This window comes from Quercus suber, unplaced genomic scaffold (assembly GCF_002906115.3).
Source record: "Quercus suber isolate HL8 unplaced genomic scaffold, Cork oak 2.0 scaffold_43, whole genome shotgun sequence".
Classification (NCBI taxonomy): Eukaryota; Viridiplantae; Streptophyta; class Magnoliopsida; order Fagales; family Fagaceae; genus Quercus; species Quercus suber.
Genome location: NW_027069508.1, coordinates 346,808 through 364,447, shown reverse-complemented (window position 1 = coordinate 364,447; position 17,640 = coordinate 346,808). Strand labels below are relative to the sequence as shown.

The 17,640-nt window shown below is 31.1% G+C and overlaps 2 protein-coding genes across 2 annotated transcripts; both read right to left on the bottom strand.

The window, feature by feature from the left end:
• Positions 1-12,956: 12,956 nt before the first annotated feature.
• LOC112013635 (repetitive proline-rich cell wall protein 2) lies at positions 12,957-13,487 on the bottom strand. The gene has a single exon (XM_024046024.2). The coding sequence runs from the start codon at positions 13,485-13,487 to the stop codon at positions 12,957-12,959; it is 531 nt and encodes a 176-aa protein (XP_023901792.1).
• A 3,357-nt stretch (positions 13,488-16,844) lies between these two features.
• Positions 16,845-17,375, bottom strand: LOC136066683 (repetitive proline-rich cell wall protein 2-like). The gene has a single exon (XM_065771403.1). It carries the CDS (start codon positions 17,373-17,375, stop codon positions 16,845-16,847), a length of 531 nt encoding a protein of 176 aa, XP_065627475.1.
• Positions 17,376-17,640: the final 265 nt, after the last annotated feature.

The window sequence follows — 17,640 nt, the reverse complement described above, 5'->3', positions numbered from 1 at the left end:
AAGATAGTTTTTGAGACATGGTTCTTCCCACCAAATTTTCTTCAAAGCCTAACAGCCCCATAGTTAGATTCATTAATTTTTTACTACAAAAATGATTATTACTAAAGCAAATTTTTTTTTTGGGGTGCCATTATGAATGTAGAAAGAACTAAAGTAATGTTTATTACTGAGATTTTATTTTTCTTTTTAGAAATAAGTATGAAATGTATTAAATATGGGATAATAAATGAGATCAATTAGAATATTAGCATTAATGAGGGTTTTTTTTTATTTTTTATTTATTTTTACCATTGGATCTACTTAAATCAATTAAAATATTTAATGTTACAAACTTCTTCATCTCTACCAAAGCCCCCAACTCCTTAAAGTCTGCAACAATTTCTACTCAAATGAATTAAATATTCTATACACTACCTAAAAAAGAAATTTTGAGCCCTATTAATGATGATTATCATTTTCTTAAACATTCATTTATAAATGTCAAATTTTGAGAATAGTATAAATTATTAAGTAATCAAATTTAGATTAGCAAAATAAACCAATTCCATTTCTTATGAAGTTAGTTCATTTTTTTTAATAGCAGATTATTACTTTCTTCTGTACCTCAATACTATGAACTTTGTTTTTCCTCCCCCCCCCCCTTTTTTTTTTAATAATGACAAATTATTATTTTCTTTAGTGTCTCAATACTATGAACTTTGGTTTTTCCCCTTTTTTTTTTTCTTAATTCCATTCAAAGTTTTAGAAGAGATGCTTGAATCAAATGTGTTTGATTGGGTTTTACAGATTTTTGTAGATTAGCTTTGATTTTGGGAACATAAAAATTTTCTCACTATTAACGTGCAGATATAAAAAAAGAGATGAGATTCTAGAAGGAAAATGCTTGAGTCAAAAGATTGTCATAGCATTGAGCAACAGTGATAGCTATTGTGGTTGCTATAGTCTTCTGTGTAAATTAAATGCCTAGAATATAGATAAATATGGCAGTAGTGTTTATTGAACAGTGTATGATCAACAAGATAAATTAGAGCAAAAAGTGGATTTGTGTAGTGAGGCTGATTTCCAATTTAATATGAAGTTGTATGTAAAATTGTATCCTTAATGTTGCTTTTGTTTTCAACATTGTTTTATTCAAAAAATACTGGTTTTTTTTTTTTTCTTTGTCAATCTCTTTTTTTCTTTTTAGCCTTTTCTTGGTGGGAAAATTAGTCTCTTTGTAAGGAAACTAAACAATTGTATCAATTATTGCACATTAATGAACTTTGCATATAGGTCAAATAAAAATACAAATTAAGATCTCCAAAAATTGCATATAGGTCCTAGGAATTTTAAGAAAATAAATAAAAGAACTAATTAACATTTTAATCAAAATTGTAAGCAACTTAGCATCAACACACAGATTTAAGAAATAAAAAAGAATTCTAGCATGAGTTAGAAGTCCTGTTTATTTACTTGAAGTTGTCACCTTAGATTAATGTATATAATACATTAGGCTTTATTGATGAAAGCATTTTGCATCAGTAAGAAAAATTTATTCTACATACATGGTGGGTTTTTTTTAGTTAATGCAAATCATGACCATTGCGGTGTTCAATCTATGCATCAACGCTAACATTATTTTATATTTGTTTGCTGAATATTCAATTTTTTATCNTACTATGAACTTTTTTTTTCCTCCCCCCCCCCCCTTTTTTTTTTAATAATGACAAATTATTATTTTCTTTAGTGTCTCAATACTATGAACTTTGGTTTTTCCCCTTTTTTTTTTTCTTAATTCCATTCAAAGTTTTAGAAGAGATGCTTGAATCAAATGTGTTTGATTGGGTTTTACAGATTTTTGTAGATTAGCTTTGATTTTGGGAACATAAAAATTTTCTCACTATTAACGTGCAGATATAAAAAAAGAGATGAGATTCTAGAAGGAAAATGCTTGAGTCAAAAGATTGTCATAGCATTGAGCAACAGTGATAGCTATTGTGGTTGCTATAGTCTTCTGTGTAAATTAAATGCCTAGAATATAGATAAATATGGCAGTAGTGTTTATTGAACAGTGTATGATCAACAAGATAAATTAGAGCAAAAAGTGGATTTGTGTAGTGAGGCTGATTTCCAATTTAATATGAAGTTGTATGTAAAATTGTATCCTTAATGTTGCTTTTGTTTTCAACATTGTTTTATTCAAAAAATACTGGTTTTTTTTTTTTTCTTTGTCAATCTCTTTTTTTCTTTTTAGCCTTTTCTTGGTGGGAAAATTAGTCTCTTTGTAAGGAAACTAAACAATTGTATCAATTATTGCACATTAATGAACTTTGCATATAGGTCAAATAAAAATACAAATTAAGATCTCCAAAAATTGCATATAGGTCCTAGGAATTTTAAGAAAATAAATAAAAGAACTAATTAACATTTTAATCAAAATTGTAAGCAACTTAGCATCAACACACAGATTTAAGAAATAAAAAAGAATTCTAGCATGAGTTAGAAGTCCTGTTTATTTACTTGAAGTTGTCACCTTAGATTAATGTATATAATACATTAGGCTTTATTGATGAAAGCATTTTGCATCAGTAAGAAAAATTTATTCTACATACATGGTGGGTTTTTTTTAGTTAATGCAAATCATGACCATTGCGGTGTTCAATCTATGCATCAACGCTAACATTATTTTATATTTGTTTGCTGAATATTCAATTTTTTATCATAATTGTACAAATTGTAAAAAGAAACAAGAAAGATAGACACAATTTATAAGTATTATCTTCCAAACATGTACACAATTTTACACTATCTATTATTTAAGAAGTATCGCAAAGTAGCCACCCAAAAAAAAAAAAGAGTAACAGTAGTTACTTGACTTTATTTTTGCAACTTCTAGAATGTTCTAGATTGACATACAGCTTTGTTGCAAAAGTAGATGATAGTTGATAGTCACCTACAAAAAAGTTGTAAAAATTTATAAGGATTATTGATACACAAACGTTATGTACTTGATAAATGGTTCAGTCATTCATTACCTTTGTAAGTTTTCACAATAGTTGAAGTAATTATTATAATGAATGACCCTCTATTTGTTTTGTAGAAATTATCATCAGCAATGAATATTTCTTCCAACTGCATCTTGATGAATATAATTTGAAATTTGGAAAAGAAAATTACATCGTTTCAAAGATTTTGGAGACGGAAATCTCACATAAAGTTGAAGGACATTAGGTAATAATAAAGTTGAAATCTATTTCTAGTATATTTATCTCACCTAAGTACCATATGATTCATAACTACTCTTTACATGGTACTTCCAATATGTTTTATATACTGTTCATTGAAATTGAAGCATACACACTTCACTTTGCTTGCTATATGATTTAAAATTTTGTATGATACAATCAGAGTCAATGTAGTACAATGAAAGCACTCTAAATTTTAAGCATCATGCATATATTCTTCCATTTTTTCAAACACCATTTAATAAAAGTGCAAATTTTTGTAGGACACAATAGAGGAAATTGTAAGGAAACCAAGGAAGGAAATGTCCATTGTCAATCAAAAAATAGAAATGGGACAAATATCTATTGAAAGACCTCAAATAACTGCCGCTATAACTGATGATAAAAGTATGCCACTCCAAATGCTTCAAAAACATCAAAAGGTACTAAGCAAATTGCATCAAAGAAGAAAAAACTTTGAAGTCTAACGTCTCAATGTATTTATAAATGACATACTCTTACAAGCAAGACAAACAAATGGATGTACTAAATTATCCTATGAACTTTAACGTATTTCATTGTATCATTAAGGTTTTTTTTTTTTTTTTTTTTTTTTTTTTTTTTTTAAGAAGAGTAAACTAAATGTATTGTTAAGTTATTGTATGTCATTTTCTTAATTTGTACATATTGCCATGAAGTTTTCTAGAAAATTACATTGTAAATAAAGATGGATTGTTTCTTCAAGATTGTTGGCTTTTGTAAGTTGGGTCCATCAAATTAACAAATCTGATATATTTATTTATTTCCATTAATCCTTCTTTTGCTACTATGGATTACCTCCACATTTGGATGATTCTAAAACACATTATGTGACTAAGATTGGTTTGAATCAAAGAGTTTAAATTCAATTAGATTCTAAATTGAATTTTAATTGAAGTTCACTTTTGTACCATATATCCCATCTAATTTTTTTAATTTTTGTGGCAAGTAAATTATTGGGTACAAAAACCAAAAAGTCTAGATCTATTTAGATTCTAAATCATATATATATATATATATAAAATGAGAAATCATTACATATTTTAGAAATTCATGGCTTAAAAAATGTGTAAGTTGTAATTCTTAAACCAAGTTTAATTTGATTGGTTTTAAATGTACCTGTACATATGCTCGGATTACACGATTTTGTATATTTTGTACCCGGCATATATGGCGGGTACAGGATATACCGCCTCGGATTACACACTAGTATACGTGAATTGCAAAGAATTCCAACGATGGTGTACATCTAAAGCCCTCATTCATGAATCATAAAATGTGATCGGTAACGTTGGGTCCCATTGAGTCGTAAAATTGGACTATTGGCGGTGGTGCAAAGGTTTGAAAATGCAGGTCTGGTTTGATCGTGAATTAAGGTGGGATCACTTGATTTATGACAAAGATATAGTGAAGTTAGTCTTGGCCTATCTTAAACTGATCAATCAACCAATTTTTCAGTACTGTTAAGGTGTCATATATGCTTGATGTATAATAACATTGATATATCGATATCATAATAAGGACGGTATCATAATAATAACTATAAGTTTTCTCGTACCATGACTTTTAAGTGGAGTTGTAGTGTGCCTTTGTATTAGAACCATTTTCCTTTTCCCTTGTGTGTGTGTTTTGAACGGTTTTAGACCCCTTAAAACAACCAGATTGGTTAGCCTAGATTAATTAGCCAAGTTGTTACTTAGTCAAATTATGCAATTCTATGTTAAAGCAATCAAATAATCATATCAAGATATAAAGCAGCGGAAAATAAATGAACACAAGATATGATGACCCAAGAAACCACACGGTAAAAACCTGGGGAGGATTTGACCTAGCTATCCTCAAGGTAAACCTGAATCCACTATGCGAAAGAATCGAAGTTCATACAGAAGGACTACAAGCTCCCCGCTTGACTTCCTAATGTTACCCACCAGTAGAACTTACTGACACGACCACGTGCAAGCTTCGAATCTACGGACTCCTTCTTTCTTGGATTCTTCAATCAGCTACAAGCACCCCCGCTTGATTATCTTTAAGCTTCAATGGTAGCAACCATGTTGATCATCAAGATGTAGATAAGATCTCCAACTTGAAAACCCTAAGCTTTGTGTAAAGGAAAGCTCCTCAAAGATCTCACAAGAGATTTACACAAAATAGCAATGTATGAGCAACAATACAATTGGAGCAACCTTCAAAAACGTGGCTGGGGTTTAGTTTATATACCTAGGGTAAAAACATAAAACCCTAAACGTTTAATGAAGTAGGGCTGATTCTCAACTTTACACAAATAATCAACTTTGAGTAAGCCTAAACAAGACTAAATACATTGTTTTGATCATGGTTTGCCAACATTACAAATTAGAGTTCTAAATACATGAAATCCTAAGACCTTAGAACCTAACATGTTTGTTTCTCAAAAAAAAAAAAAAAGGTTTTTCTCAAAAAAAAAAAAAAAAAAACTGTAAGTTCTAAAATGTGGAAGCCCTAAACCAATCTTGATATCATAATACCGGAATTCTTTTGCTTTTTGTAGCGATATACCTAGAAATGCTCTGGATGACTAGGTAAGACCCAAGTAATTGACTAACCATATTCAACTAGACAAATGGCTGAACATAAATTTTTTATAAAGGCTAAACTAAATATATCAATAATTTTTAAATTTATAAATTAAATAACACACATATGTAAAAACAGGTAGAAATTAATCATTTAAAGATTCGGTTTAGTTCAAAATTTGGAATGAAAGACATTAGAGAGAAGAAGAAGATATTTATTATGGAGATTGAGCAGGAAAAAGTGAAGAGTAATATTCATTTGACACCAGAGACAAGCAAGAGTTCAAGTTAGGGGGGACGGAATATAGAAAAAAAAATCATTATAAACTCCTAATAACATTCATTTAGTATTAACAATTTAATCATCTATGAAAAGGGACTCAATGGTTTTTTAAATCTTAGAAATCATTTATAATTGAATTCATACATAAAATTGTTCTGTAACATAAAATTAATTTCAACCAAATTTATTAAATATCAACAACTCACTATTAAAATTTCAAACCATCTCAACTTAAAAAAAATAAAAAAATAAAAAAACTAAAAGACAAGCAAAACCTTTAATTATTAATCTATATTGTATCATTTGTTACTTTCAGTTAAAAAATCTATATTTGACATAGTTTTGTATTGCAAGAATTCATATAAATAGCTAGAATGATAGACGGTAAAAGAATATTTTTATTGATATTGTTGCTCCTTTATTCATACAGGCATATGTTATATATAAAATAAAAAAAAAATAAAAAAAAATAAAAAATCACCCAAGCAGCACATATATGTTATAAAAAACAAAGTCACCCAATCAGCACATGGGTGGTTCATACAAAATATAAAAATAAAAAACACCTAGTACATAGGTACAAACTCTGAACAATAAAATAGAGTTAAAGTAATAGAAATAGTGAGAATTCATTTAGCAACCACAAAAAATAAAGTTAAAGAGAGAAAGAGAGTTACAGGGAGTGAATAAGAGAAAATATGCTTTATCTCCACCTCAGCAAAGATGAGAGAGTGATTTGGTCTCTCTCAGAAGCAAATTTGGTACTGACGTGTTGTGTGGTATTGTAGCATTTTGGTCTTAGCTTTCACTCCCTCTGCCTCACATCTCAATACTAGTGTCTCTCTCTAGGTTAGGGGCTTTTTTTTTTGGGCCGGGGGGGGGGGGGGGGGGGGTTGGGNGGGGGGGGGGGGGGTGAATTTGATGGAATGATTTGAGATTAGATTGGTTTTGTTTCAACATTTTTAAAGGCTAGGCTAATGTTTTGGTAAATTGGCTAATTATGCTCAAATTTCTTTAGATTTTTTATTAGTCTATGTTGTTAGGCTAATTTTTTGGGTTTACTAATTTGTTTTGTTTGGGATTTTAGATTTGTAAAAGTTTCTTGGGATTTTTCATTTTGTTTTAAGGGGTCAAAGCTTCTGTTTGGCAAACGAGTTTTGATCCTTGCAATGATTCCCAACAAATCACCAATTTTTACATGATTTTGAAGTTGGTTCCAATAATTTCTATTAGTACATTTTTACTTCTGGTACATTTTGATCTCGGTTAATTAATTCAATTACTCAATGTTTTTTTTTTTTTTTTTGGGAGTTAAGTTACCCAAGTTTATTAATTAGGTCAAATTACATGTAAATCGTGAAAGTACAGACAAATCACCAATTAAACTAAAGTGCAACGGAAATTAAATTGACATGATAATTTGTTGACAAATAGGAAAAACCTCTTGCAAGGCAAAAATCACATTGGGTGATTTTCAGCTTACTACTCCCAAGAATCCACTAATCAATAATTAAGAGGTTACAAGTATAAGGAATTTTACCACTACCCTAACCTATCCCAAAATACCAATCTATAATTGAACCTTCGCTCTAATACTCAAATAGACTTGATCTTGTAGAGACTTCTTCTTATATACACGGATCCCAATATGTGTCTGACTTCCCAGCAACTAATGTTTGTTGTTGGATGCAAAGTTCTTTACTTCAAAGCACATTGAAGATTTTGAACCACTTAGTTACAAAACCCTAAGGCGCATAAAAACACAGTAGCTTCTCTAAGAATATATGATTTCTCTAATCTGAGTCTCTATGTTTTTGATGACTTTAAAATAAAACTTTTACACACTCTAGGAGTTTAGTGAATGAAACCCTAGTAATCCTAGTCGTCACGGGCTGAAGTTTTGAACTAAGAATTCTGGATCTGCATAGCTCGATAGATCGAGAAATGTCGTGCTAGTTTTGAGATTCATCATTAAGTCTCAATAGATGCTTGGGTTGAGACTAGTGTCGAGCTTCAATATTTCAACTTTTCTTCACTTATTTCTTGGTTCAATCTTCATGTCTTTAATGATATCACTTGTTTTGACTTATTAATACACTTCTTGATATTCTAAACACATCTTAGATCTATCCAATTACACGTAAAGTGTATTTTGTTAAAGGATATGCCAACATATAACAAATATAACCCTAACAATTTAGAATAAATAAATGGTTGTGACAAAAGCTATCAAGGAGGCTATTTTCCATTTGGGTTCATTGAAGGCATGAGGATTCATCATGAGCACATTTGTGTACTTTATAAAAGTTAGGGTGATATTCATCTAGAGTAAAATCAAGTCCATCACTCTCAAACTAAGAGGATTGATGTTTGCTTCGAATATTTTCTTGGAAATTGTTGATGAGGGAGGTATTGTTCTTTAAAAGATTGGGATTGTAGATAACACAGTTAGCATTATGACTAAGTTAGTTTCTTTACACTAGTTCAAACAACAGTTGAAATTGATTGGTGTTTGCAAATTGAGTTATTTCCTTTGTTGGGTTTGATCTAAATCAAGAACCTAGGTGGAGATTTGTGACATGGCTTGAATATAACCTCAAATTTGGTTTGCTATTTGTTATTGGTTTTTTCTTCTTCTTTTTTTTTTTTTTTTTTTTTTTTGGTTTTTTTTTTTTTTGGTTTTTTTTGTTTTTTTTGGTATGATTGGGTCTATTTTTCTTTTAAATTTATTTTTGTTCTTATTATTTGTTCCTGATATCTTCTTCAAGCTCAAAAAAATTTTTAGGAATGCTTCTAAAGCTTTTTTGCACAAGTCATAACCATAAGTCATTGAAAAGGTAAGAGGGTGGGGACTGGGGAGGGGGTGATGCGCATGAAATATATACAATAAAGTAATCTCATATCTACATATTTAGCCTTACTTTTATGTTATTTTGTGACCGATTATATAATATCTTTGTGTTGCAGGTAATAAGAACTTTACATACAAAGTGAGGTTAGGCCAATTGACTCAAGCCAACTTACATCCAGCTAGGTGTGAATTCAAGAGAAGAGCAAAAATTAAAGAATAAGAAGTGAGACTTGTTATTCAATCTGATGAGGTAAAAGTGCCAAGGAAACATTTAGTCATGAGGTAGTGAAGTCAGCGCGTGAAATGAAAAGAAAGGAAAAAAGAAAACAAAGAAAATTAAAGAGGAGTAAGAGCTAAGAGCCAATTTGATGTGGAGATAAAGAACTATATATGGGTTTGAGTCCTAATTGCTTACTTGTCAACTTGGGTTCTCTAGAGTTTCATGGAAATACATATTACGAATTGTTATAGGACAATTGGGCCACGGTTTTAAAGTTTCAGGCTTTAGGTCGGTGTTCAAAGGTAGATATAAATATGAGTAAACAGAAACCTTGGTAGACGATTAGGGCTAGAGCATTGGCAGCTGCATGTGGCTTCCTTTGTGGTTTTTCTCTAGCATTATAACTATTTCTTTCTCTATTTTATTTTTCTAGTTTAATGCTTAGTATTTTATTCTTGTGTCTTATTTCAGTTATTATGAGTAGCTAAAAATTGTTCTTTAATGATTTAAATTGTTCTTACTTCATATTAATTGACTAGTTTAAGATTCTAGATATGAGTTTAATCATGTTTTTCTCATGATTTAGGATTTATCTTAATTAATTGAATACTTGGTTTATTATTTCTTGATTTTAAAATTGGACATCTCTTGTGATTTATTTGTCAATAGATACAATTGATGATTTGATGTTATACCTAAAAAGCGAAGAAGAGTATGCTTTAGATTTTAAAACATACGTTTTAATGATAATATTTTCCATGATAGCAAGATTGATTTCTAGATTATCGTGCAGTGGTTGGGAAAAATTAATAATCATAAATATATGCTGATATGAATTAACAAGGTGGATTCCAAAATCTTAATTCCTTTCTTAGATTCCAAAATCATAAATATATCCTTTAATAATCATAAATGTACACTTGCGAGTACTTTAAAAATTCACAATAGGGGGTTGTTGAGTTGGGAGCTTCGCAGTGATGATCTCCATCTTAAGTTTCTTAGTTGATTTTTATTTAAATGCTTTAACATCTTTGAGGCTGCCGCAGTTTGTATATTTCAAGTTTTCAACCTTTGTAGGCCACAATGGATATATTCCACTTCAGAAGCACCCTTATTTTTCCTCCATGTCATTAGTCTCAACGACAAATTTACTAGATTTTCATGTATTTTAGGGGTGGTTCTACATTGATACTAGGGTAGTCAAAGGATCATCATGATTTGGGAAAAAATAATTATTATATATAAATTTTAAAATTTTTATGATTTGTTACCTTAAAAAAAAAATTTGTGACCACCCTAAATTTTTCTAAACCTAACATAAATAAATTTTGGACAAAATTTGACAACAAACTTGGTTGTAGATTAAGCTACAACTCCAATTAATATTTTTTATTAAATGTAAAATTTAAAAAATCCACTTTTAAATTAAATTTTCTTCTTATATCATTCATCTTTGGAAAATATCAATAAAATAAAATATCAATAGCTAACGTTTAAAATATAAGTTTTTGTAGTCTAAAATTATATATAAAATAAGTTTATGAATTGAATAATAAATAAAATCTGATTCACATGAAATTTGACATGTGTTTTAAAATCATAAAAAAAAAATGCAATTTAACCATTAGATTTTCAAAATATATAGCTATGTTAATTTTTTTAAGTGAGAGTTGTAATTTTAAACTACAACTAAGTTTGTAGCCAAACTTTGATGTCATTAGCAATATATTAAACCTTTACGAATAGAAAGGAAAAGCCAAGAAATTTTTTATTGAACTAAAATTTTGAAAGAGATCTAACTTGTAGCATATTGATAATGAGACTATCTTGCAATATTTTCAGAATAAGAAAACTTATAGAAGAAAATTGTAAATGTATTTGCGTATTTTTTGTTATTTTTTGGTGAATATATGAAATTCTATTTTTATTAGATTTTATATAATTTAAGTTTTATAATGACCAACCCAAAAAAACCTTTTGAAGTTGCCACTAATTTATACCTCTAAATTAGCAGGGTCTTACAAAAAAATATAGATATTACTTATTCGAAATTCTAGTGATAATAAAAATTTTACCATATAACGCTACAAATTGATATATCACCAACTCACCAATTACAAAAATTAGTTCTAACATTTATTTATTATAGGGTCATTCTCCTGTACCCCCTCTTTTTTTTAGGGGGTACGGTACCCACATAAGTTTTAGCCGTTAGATTTACTTATTTTAATCTTAGCCGTTTATGTAATTTTAATAGGATATCAGTTACCAGCCAGTCAGGTTAACATATAAAACCAAAAAAGAAAAAAAAAACATTCGGTTCTGGTTCTGCTTCTTCTTCTCTCGCATCTCATCTGACTTGACTGAAGCAGGTTCTTCTCTCGCATCTCGGCATCTCTTCTCTCCAACTTTCATTGCTGATGTTCTTAGGTAAATCACTGAATCTATTTTTTGGCATCCTGTGTCTTTACATTCTAGAGTCTCTAAATTTCTTATAGCATTCATTTAGGGATTTTGATTCTTAATCCTTTTCCTCTATATTTGTTGAAGTTAGGGAAAAACCCTAGTGATCTGTTTGCATGCCATGGATTCTGTCTCTTCCATCAATTGTAGATCTGAATCAAAAAATACTGATAGGATTGTCTAGGTTTATTTGTGCCTCTGTGGGTTTCATTTGATTTGTTTATGATTTTTCTGTTGATTTTGTTTGATTTGTTTATGATTTTTTGGGGTTTCGTTTGATTTTTTTCTTATTTGTCTGTGAGTTTTGTTTGGTTTGTCTCTGATTTTTGTGGGTTTGTATCTACTGGTAAGGATCAAAACTACGCTGGTTTAGTTTTGTTAAGAATTTGTTGATTTATAATACAAGTATTGGCATAAATAAATGATTTAGAATGGGAAAAACACGGTGGAAAGTGGAAACCATACAAAGTTCAAAAATGGGGACAAATTATAACTCAAAAGACAGGAAAACAATGTCAAATTCTCATCCTTGAATAATGGAGGTGGGATGGATGGTGGAACCATCCTCCCTTTTCCATTGAATATAAAAAGAAGAAGAATACATATAAAGATGTGGTATAGTTTCTCCAAAGGAGCACAATGCAGAAGGTTTAGGCCGATGCATAGGGATCTAAATCACCCATGGAAGAAGCCACATTGCATGTGAGGATGAAACCGTCAATATGAGAAAAAAGTAACCTGGTATAGCAGGTTATCTACTGGTGGTACATACCCCACTTTTTTTAGGGGGTACCGTAGAATTTCCTTTATTATATTGTTGATATTTCTTGCTCATATTCATTGTCATAGTTGTTTCTAAATAAGGTTATATGCATATCATTTGTATTTTTGATTCCTTATTATTATGTCATCATTTATAGTACGTACGGAATGTGACATTGCTGAGTTCTCTTTCCACTAAACAAAATCTCCACGAAGCAAAAAGAAAATGAATTGTCATGAGCCAGTAATTAGTATGTATAAAGCATAAACACATTGATATATATATATATATATATATATGTATGTATATATTTATAAGTTCTCAATAGCTATAAAATATTGGTGATGAAACTCATTGCTTTAAATTAGAAAATTGATATCATGCTTTGCAGTTACAAACAGAAAGCAACACTGCAAGTCTGCAATGACTAATGACATATATAAGTAAGCTTATTCTTAATCATCAGGTCATCGCACACAAGGAATCATAATATGAGTACTGCTAAGCTCTTATTTCTAGTGATTAATCTATCCACGTTCACCCTAAATCTCAGATGTAATGGATAGGTGATGAAAGCCTCTAGGCAGAAGAAGGTGGCTTCTTGTATGGTGTTGGAGGAGGCAGAATCTTGCGGGGTGGCTTGTGAGGATCTTGACCTTTCTCCACTGGTGGGTGTCCTGGATAGTGACCATAAGGTGGTGATGGCAAGTGCTTTGGGGGTGCTGGAGTTTCTACTTTGGGAGGTAGACTAGTGGGTGGCTTCTCTACCTTAGGAGGTGCCTGAACTGGGGTTGGTGGCTTATACACTGGTGGTTTCTCTACTTTGGGAGGTAGAGCTGGAGGTTTAGAAATTGGGGTTGGTGGCTTGTGAATTGGCACCGATGGTTTGGGGGGTTGGTAAACTGGGGTTGGTGGCTTATGTTCAGGGGTTGGATTGCTCACCGGAGGAGACTTGTAAATAGGAGTTGGTGGCTTCTCAGTTGGGGGAGGTTTCTGAATTGGAGTGGGGGGCTTGTGCTCATATGGAGGTGGCTTTGGATAATCAGCATTGGATGGAGTGGTGAGAAGCACCACTGCTAGAAACAACACTAGTAAGCTTGTGCTAGACATATTGGCTACTGATGATTCAAAACTAGAAGAGTAGATGCCATTTTATAATGCCTATTGTGGGCCCTCGTCGGCAGCACAGTATCAAGTAGTTTCATCCATTAATTTCATAAGTTTGGAAAAAAAGTTACGTATTACAGATTTTAGGTGACGAGGGGTCCATTTTGGGTCCCTTTGATTTGAAAATGGTAAATTGAAACAGTGAGGTTAAAGTCGAGTGACTTTCTCATAAATAAATTAAAAATATATATATATATATATATGGTAGAGTGGACAGAAGCTTTGAGAGGTAAGAATATAATAACTAATTGCCTTTGGAGTTTTAAACAGTTTTTCATCGTCTTATATATTTCAAACTACACCCTTAAAGTTAAAAGTGTTTGAATTATATACACTGAATTTTTATAGTTTGAATTTTACAATTTAAAGTTCTATTCAATTTGCATCAATAGCGTCTTTATCTATATTTTCTGTTAAGTGTCTCATAAGCTTGTAAAACGTGTTTAGTTTGTCCAATAAAAATATGTCATATTATTTTTATTATGTTACATCATTTTTTTATTTTTAAATTTTTTTAGGATACAAAAATGATATAGCATTATTTTGTTGGACAAACTAAACACGCGTAACAAGTTTATTTAGTACTTAATGAAAAATATGGACGAAGGAGCCTCTGATGCAAATAGAATAAAACTTTAGAAGGTAAAATTCAAATTTTAAAACTTTAGGAAGTAATGCAAATACCCAAATTTTACGGTGGAAGTTTACAACTAGCAAAATAAAAAATAAAAAAATAAAAAAAAAAAGTAACATATTACATACTTTTAGGTGACGATGGGTCCATTTTGGGCCCCTTTGATTTGAAAATTGGAAATTGGAACAGTGAAGTCAAGTAGAGTTCAACATCAAAAAAAGGGGAGAAAAAAAAAGTTAAGTAGGGCAGAGGAAAGTTTTGAGAGGTAAGAATATAAAATAGGGTGTGGCTTGTGTTCGGTGAAAGTTTCTATTGGCAGTGGCGGTTCCAAAATTTTTTTCTAGGGAGGTCAATAATGGCGGAGCCAGGAATTTGTTGGTAAGAGATAGACGAATAAAAAATCAGATAAATAATTTTTTGTTTTGTTTTGTTTGTTTTTCTATATATACAGCTTCCATGTTATATACAATACAACTATGATATACAATAGTCTAAGAAGTGACTAACAGTTTAAAGTTCATTTAGATAATAATCATTGGACACATAAACAAATAGAATTAAATAATTGATCATACATTTTTAACAAATTAATAATAAATTATTATATTCATAAGCTATATTAATTGAATAAAAATATAGAATAAATAAGAATAGTAACACACTTAGGAGTATGGTTGAGAGTGTTCAGTTACCAATTATCCCAAAAGTTTAAGCTATTGGAATACAGTAAATTTAATGATTTAACCACACATACTTCTAATAGAGAGTAAGCGTGAAACTAAGAAAAATAATACTCTTGTAATAAAGTTTTGCTTTTGAAGTGTAGAAAAATATTTCTTGGACTTAAAATGTGTAAAGCACTTATCAAACTACTTGATTGGACATAGAGAAAAACTGAAAAAACATAAAAATTAAGGATCATATTCAAGCTTTTTCAATTGGGCTTAACATAAGGTAAGGGTGTTCAAAATTTTTATTATAGAGATAAAAAAAAATTAAAAATAATATATAATGTTTCTTTTGGGACCAAGTCAGGGGGTTCATTTGAACCCTCTAAGCTGGTCATGGAGTCGCCCATGTTCACTGGACACGTGTCCAAGAGTGGACACATTGGACGTGTCCAGTGAAATTTTTCACTAGACACAAGCCGTGTCCTATAAAATATCTCCTTTTGGACTTACAAACAGTTTTTCATCATGTGTTATATTTAAAAGTTAAACTGCTCTGTATTAGCAAATTTCAACATGCACATGGACCATACATTTTTAATGCATGATCTTGGGAAATTAAAAGGGTAGGTGCAATTTTTATTTTTATTTTTATTATTTGGTTGGAGTCGGTGCAACTTGGTGTGATTAATCAAAGTCCGTGGGTGGTAATTTTATAATAAAAAATAATAATTTCGTTCTGTTTTGTTAGGAATTGAAAAGGTGGACCACTACATTTGTCCTTTCCGAAGATTTTGCAGTGTCTTGCCAAACTAAGATAATGTATGGTTGAAAATTATGTATTACGCATATGCGTTTCTTGACTTCCCATATAGATTTTGACATTGATGGGTGCCGGTGGAGAAAAAGGCAAAAAAACTAAAATAAATTAGCTGAATGTTGTAGTCATGGTAGGACCTTTGTCTGGACTTAAAAGGAGTGATTGGCTAATGCAAAATCCAAATAAACAAAATATTATTAATACCCAAAATAAAAAAAAAAATCAAAATCATCGTCTAATGACAAAAAATAATATTGCCAAAGGCTTTGTAATTAAATTGGCACATCTTCATGCACAAAGTGCTTGGAAGTCTAGAGAAAAAAGAGTTCAAGCTGCAGAGTTAACAGCATGTTATAATTATTTCTAAAAAAAATGACAAAAAATAATATTAGAAACTGCGAAAGGTAATCCAAGATTCATAAAATGTAAATAGCAAAAAAATAGAAAGAAAAGAAGATTATGGTGCAAATGCGACTGTGCACACGCGCACACGCAAAGATCATCAGATGTTATGACACCATGAAGGAGTTACAAGGATCATAATTGCATATATATATATATATATATTTGTGATAATGGAGGCCCAAAGGTATTACAAGATTATTCACAGCCTTCCTGTGGCAAACTTCAAGGTAGAGATTGTAGTTTTGTAGATCATCATATATGGAGTTGTTAATTTAATTTACAAATTTACTTAAAAGAAAATTAAAAATTTTTTGAAAAGATAAATTATTAATAAATGAAATAAATTACAAAAGGATTTTGGAGAAGAATATTTCAAAGCTTTAGTCCTAGGTATAATCTAATAAAAGAAAGCTTAAAGTTTTGTTTCATGGTTACAACTTACAATCAAATGAATGAATATATATATATATATATAGAGAGAGGAAATTAAATAGTTAAACCTTATCTCCATCCCCTAAGGTAAGATTGGAGGCTACATTACATAGTGAGAGGATATTAGGAACCTACCTCCCCTAGTTTAAGAACCGTCCTCTGAGTACATGATAGGTCACAATATGAATGACCCCTTGTGATTAACCCTAATTAATTAATTTAGACAAGTAATTAATTAATCAATTAATCATACAATTTTATGGAAGCACAAACAAATCACTAATCAACTAAGTATGCAGCGAAAAATAAATNCAGATGTAATGGATAGGTGATGAAAGCCTCTAGGCAGAAGAAGGTGGCTTCTTGTATGGTGTTGGAGGAGGCAGAATCTTGCGGGGTGGCTTGTGAGGATCTTGACCTTTCTCCACTGGTGGGTGTCCTGGATAGTGACCATAAGGTGGTGATGGCAAGTGCTTTGGGGGTGCTGGAGTTTCTACTTTGGGAGGTAGACTAGTGGGTGGCTTCTCTACCTTAGGAGGTGCCTGAACTGGGGTTGGTGGCTTATACACTGGTGGTTTCTCTACTTTGGGAGGTAGAGCTGGAGGTTTAGAAATTGGGGTTGGTGGCTTGTGAATTGGCACCGATGGTTTGGGGGGTTGGTAAACTGGGGTTGGTGGCTTATGTTCAGGGGTTGGATTGCTCACCGGAGGAGACTTGTAAATAGGAGTTGGTGGCTTCTCAGTTGGGGGAGGTTTCTGAATTGGAGTGGGGGGCTTGTGCTCATATGGAGGTGGCTTTGGATAATCAGCATTGGATGGAGTGGTGAGAAGCACCACTGCTAGAAACAACACTAGTAAGCTTGTGCTAGACATATTGGCTACTGATGATTCAAAACTAGAAGAGTAGATGCCATTTTATAATGCCTATTGTGGGCCCTCGTCGGCAGCACAGTATCAAGTAGTTTCATCCATTAATTTCATAAGTTTGGAAAAAAAGTTACGTATTACAGATTTTAGGTGACGAGGGGTCCATTTTGGGTCCCTTTGATTTGAAAATGGTAAATTGAAACAGTGAGGTTAAAGTCGAGTGACTTTCTCATAAATAAATTAAAAATATATATATATATATATATGGTAG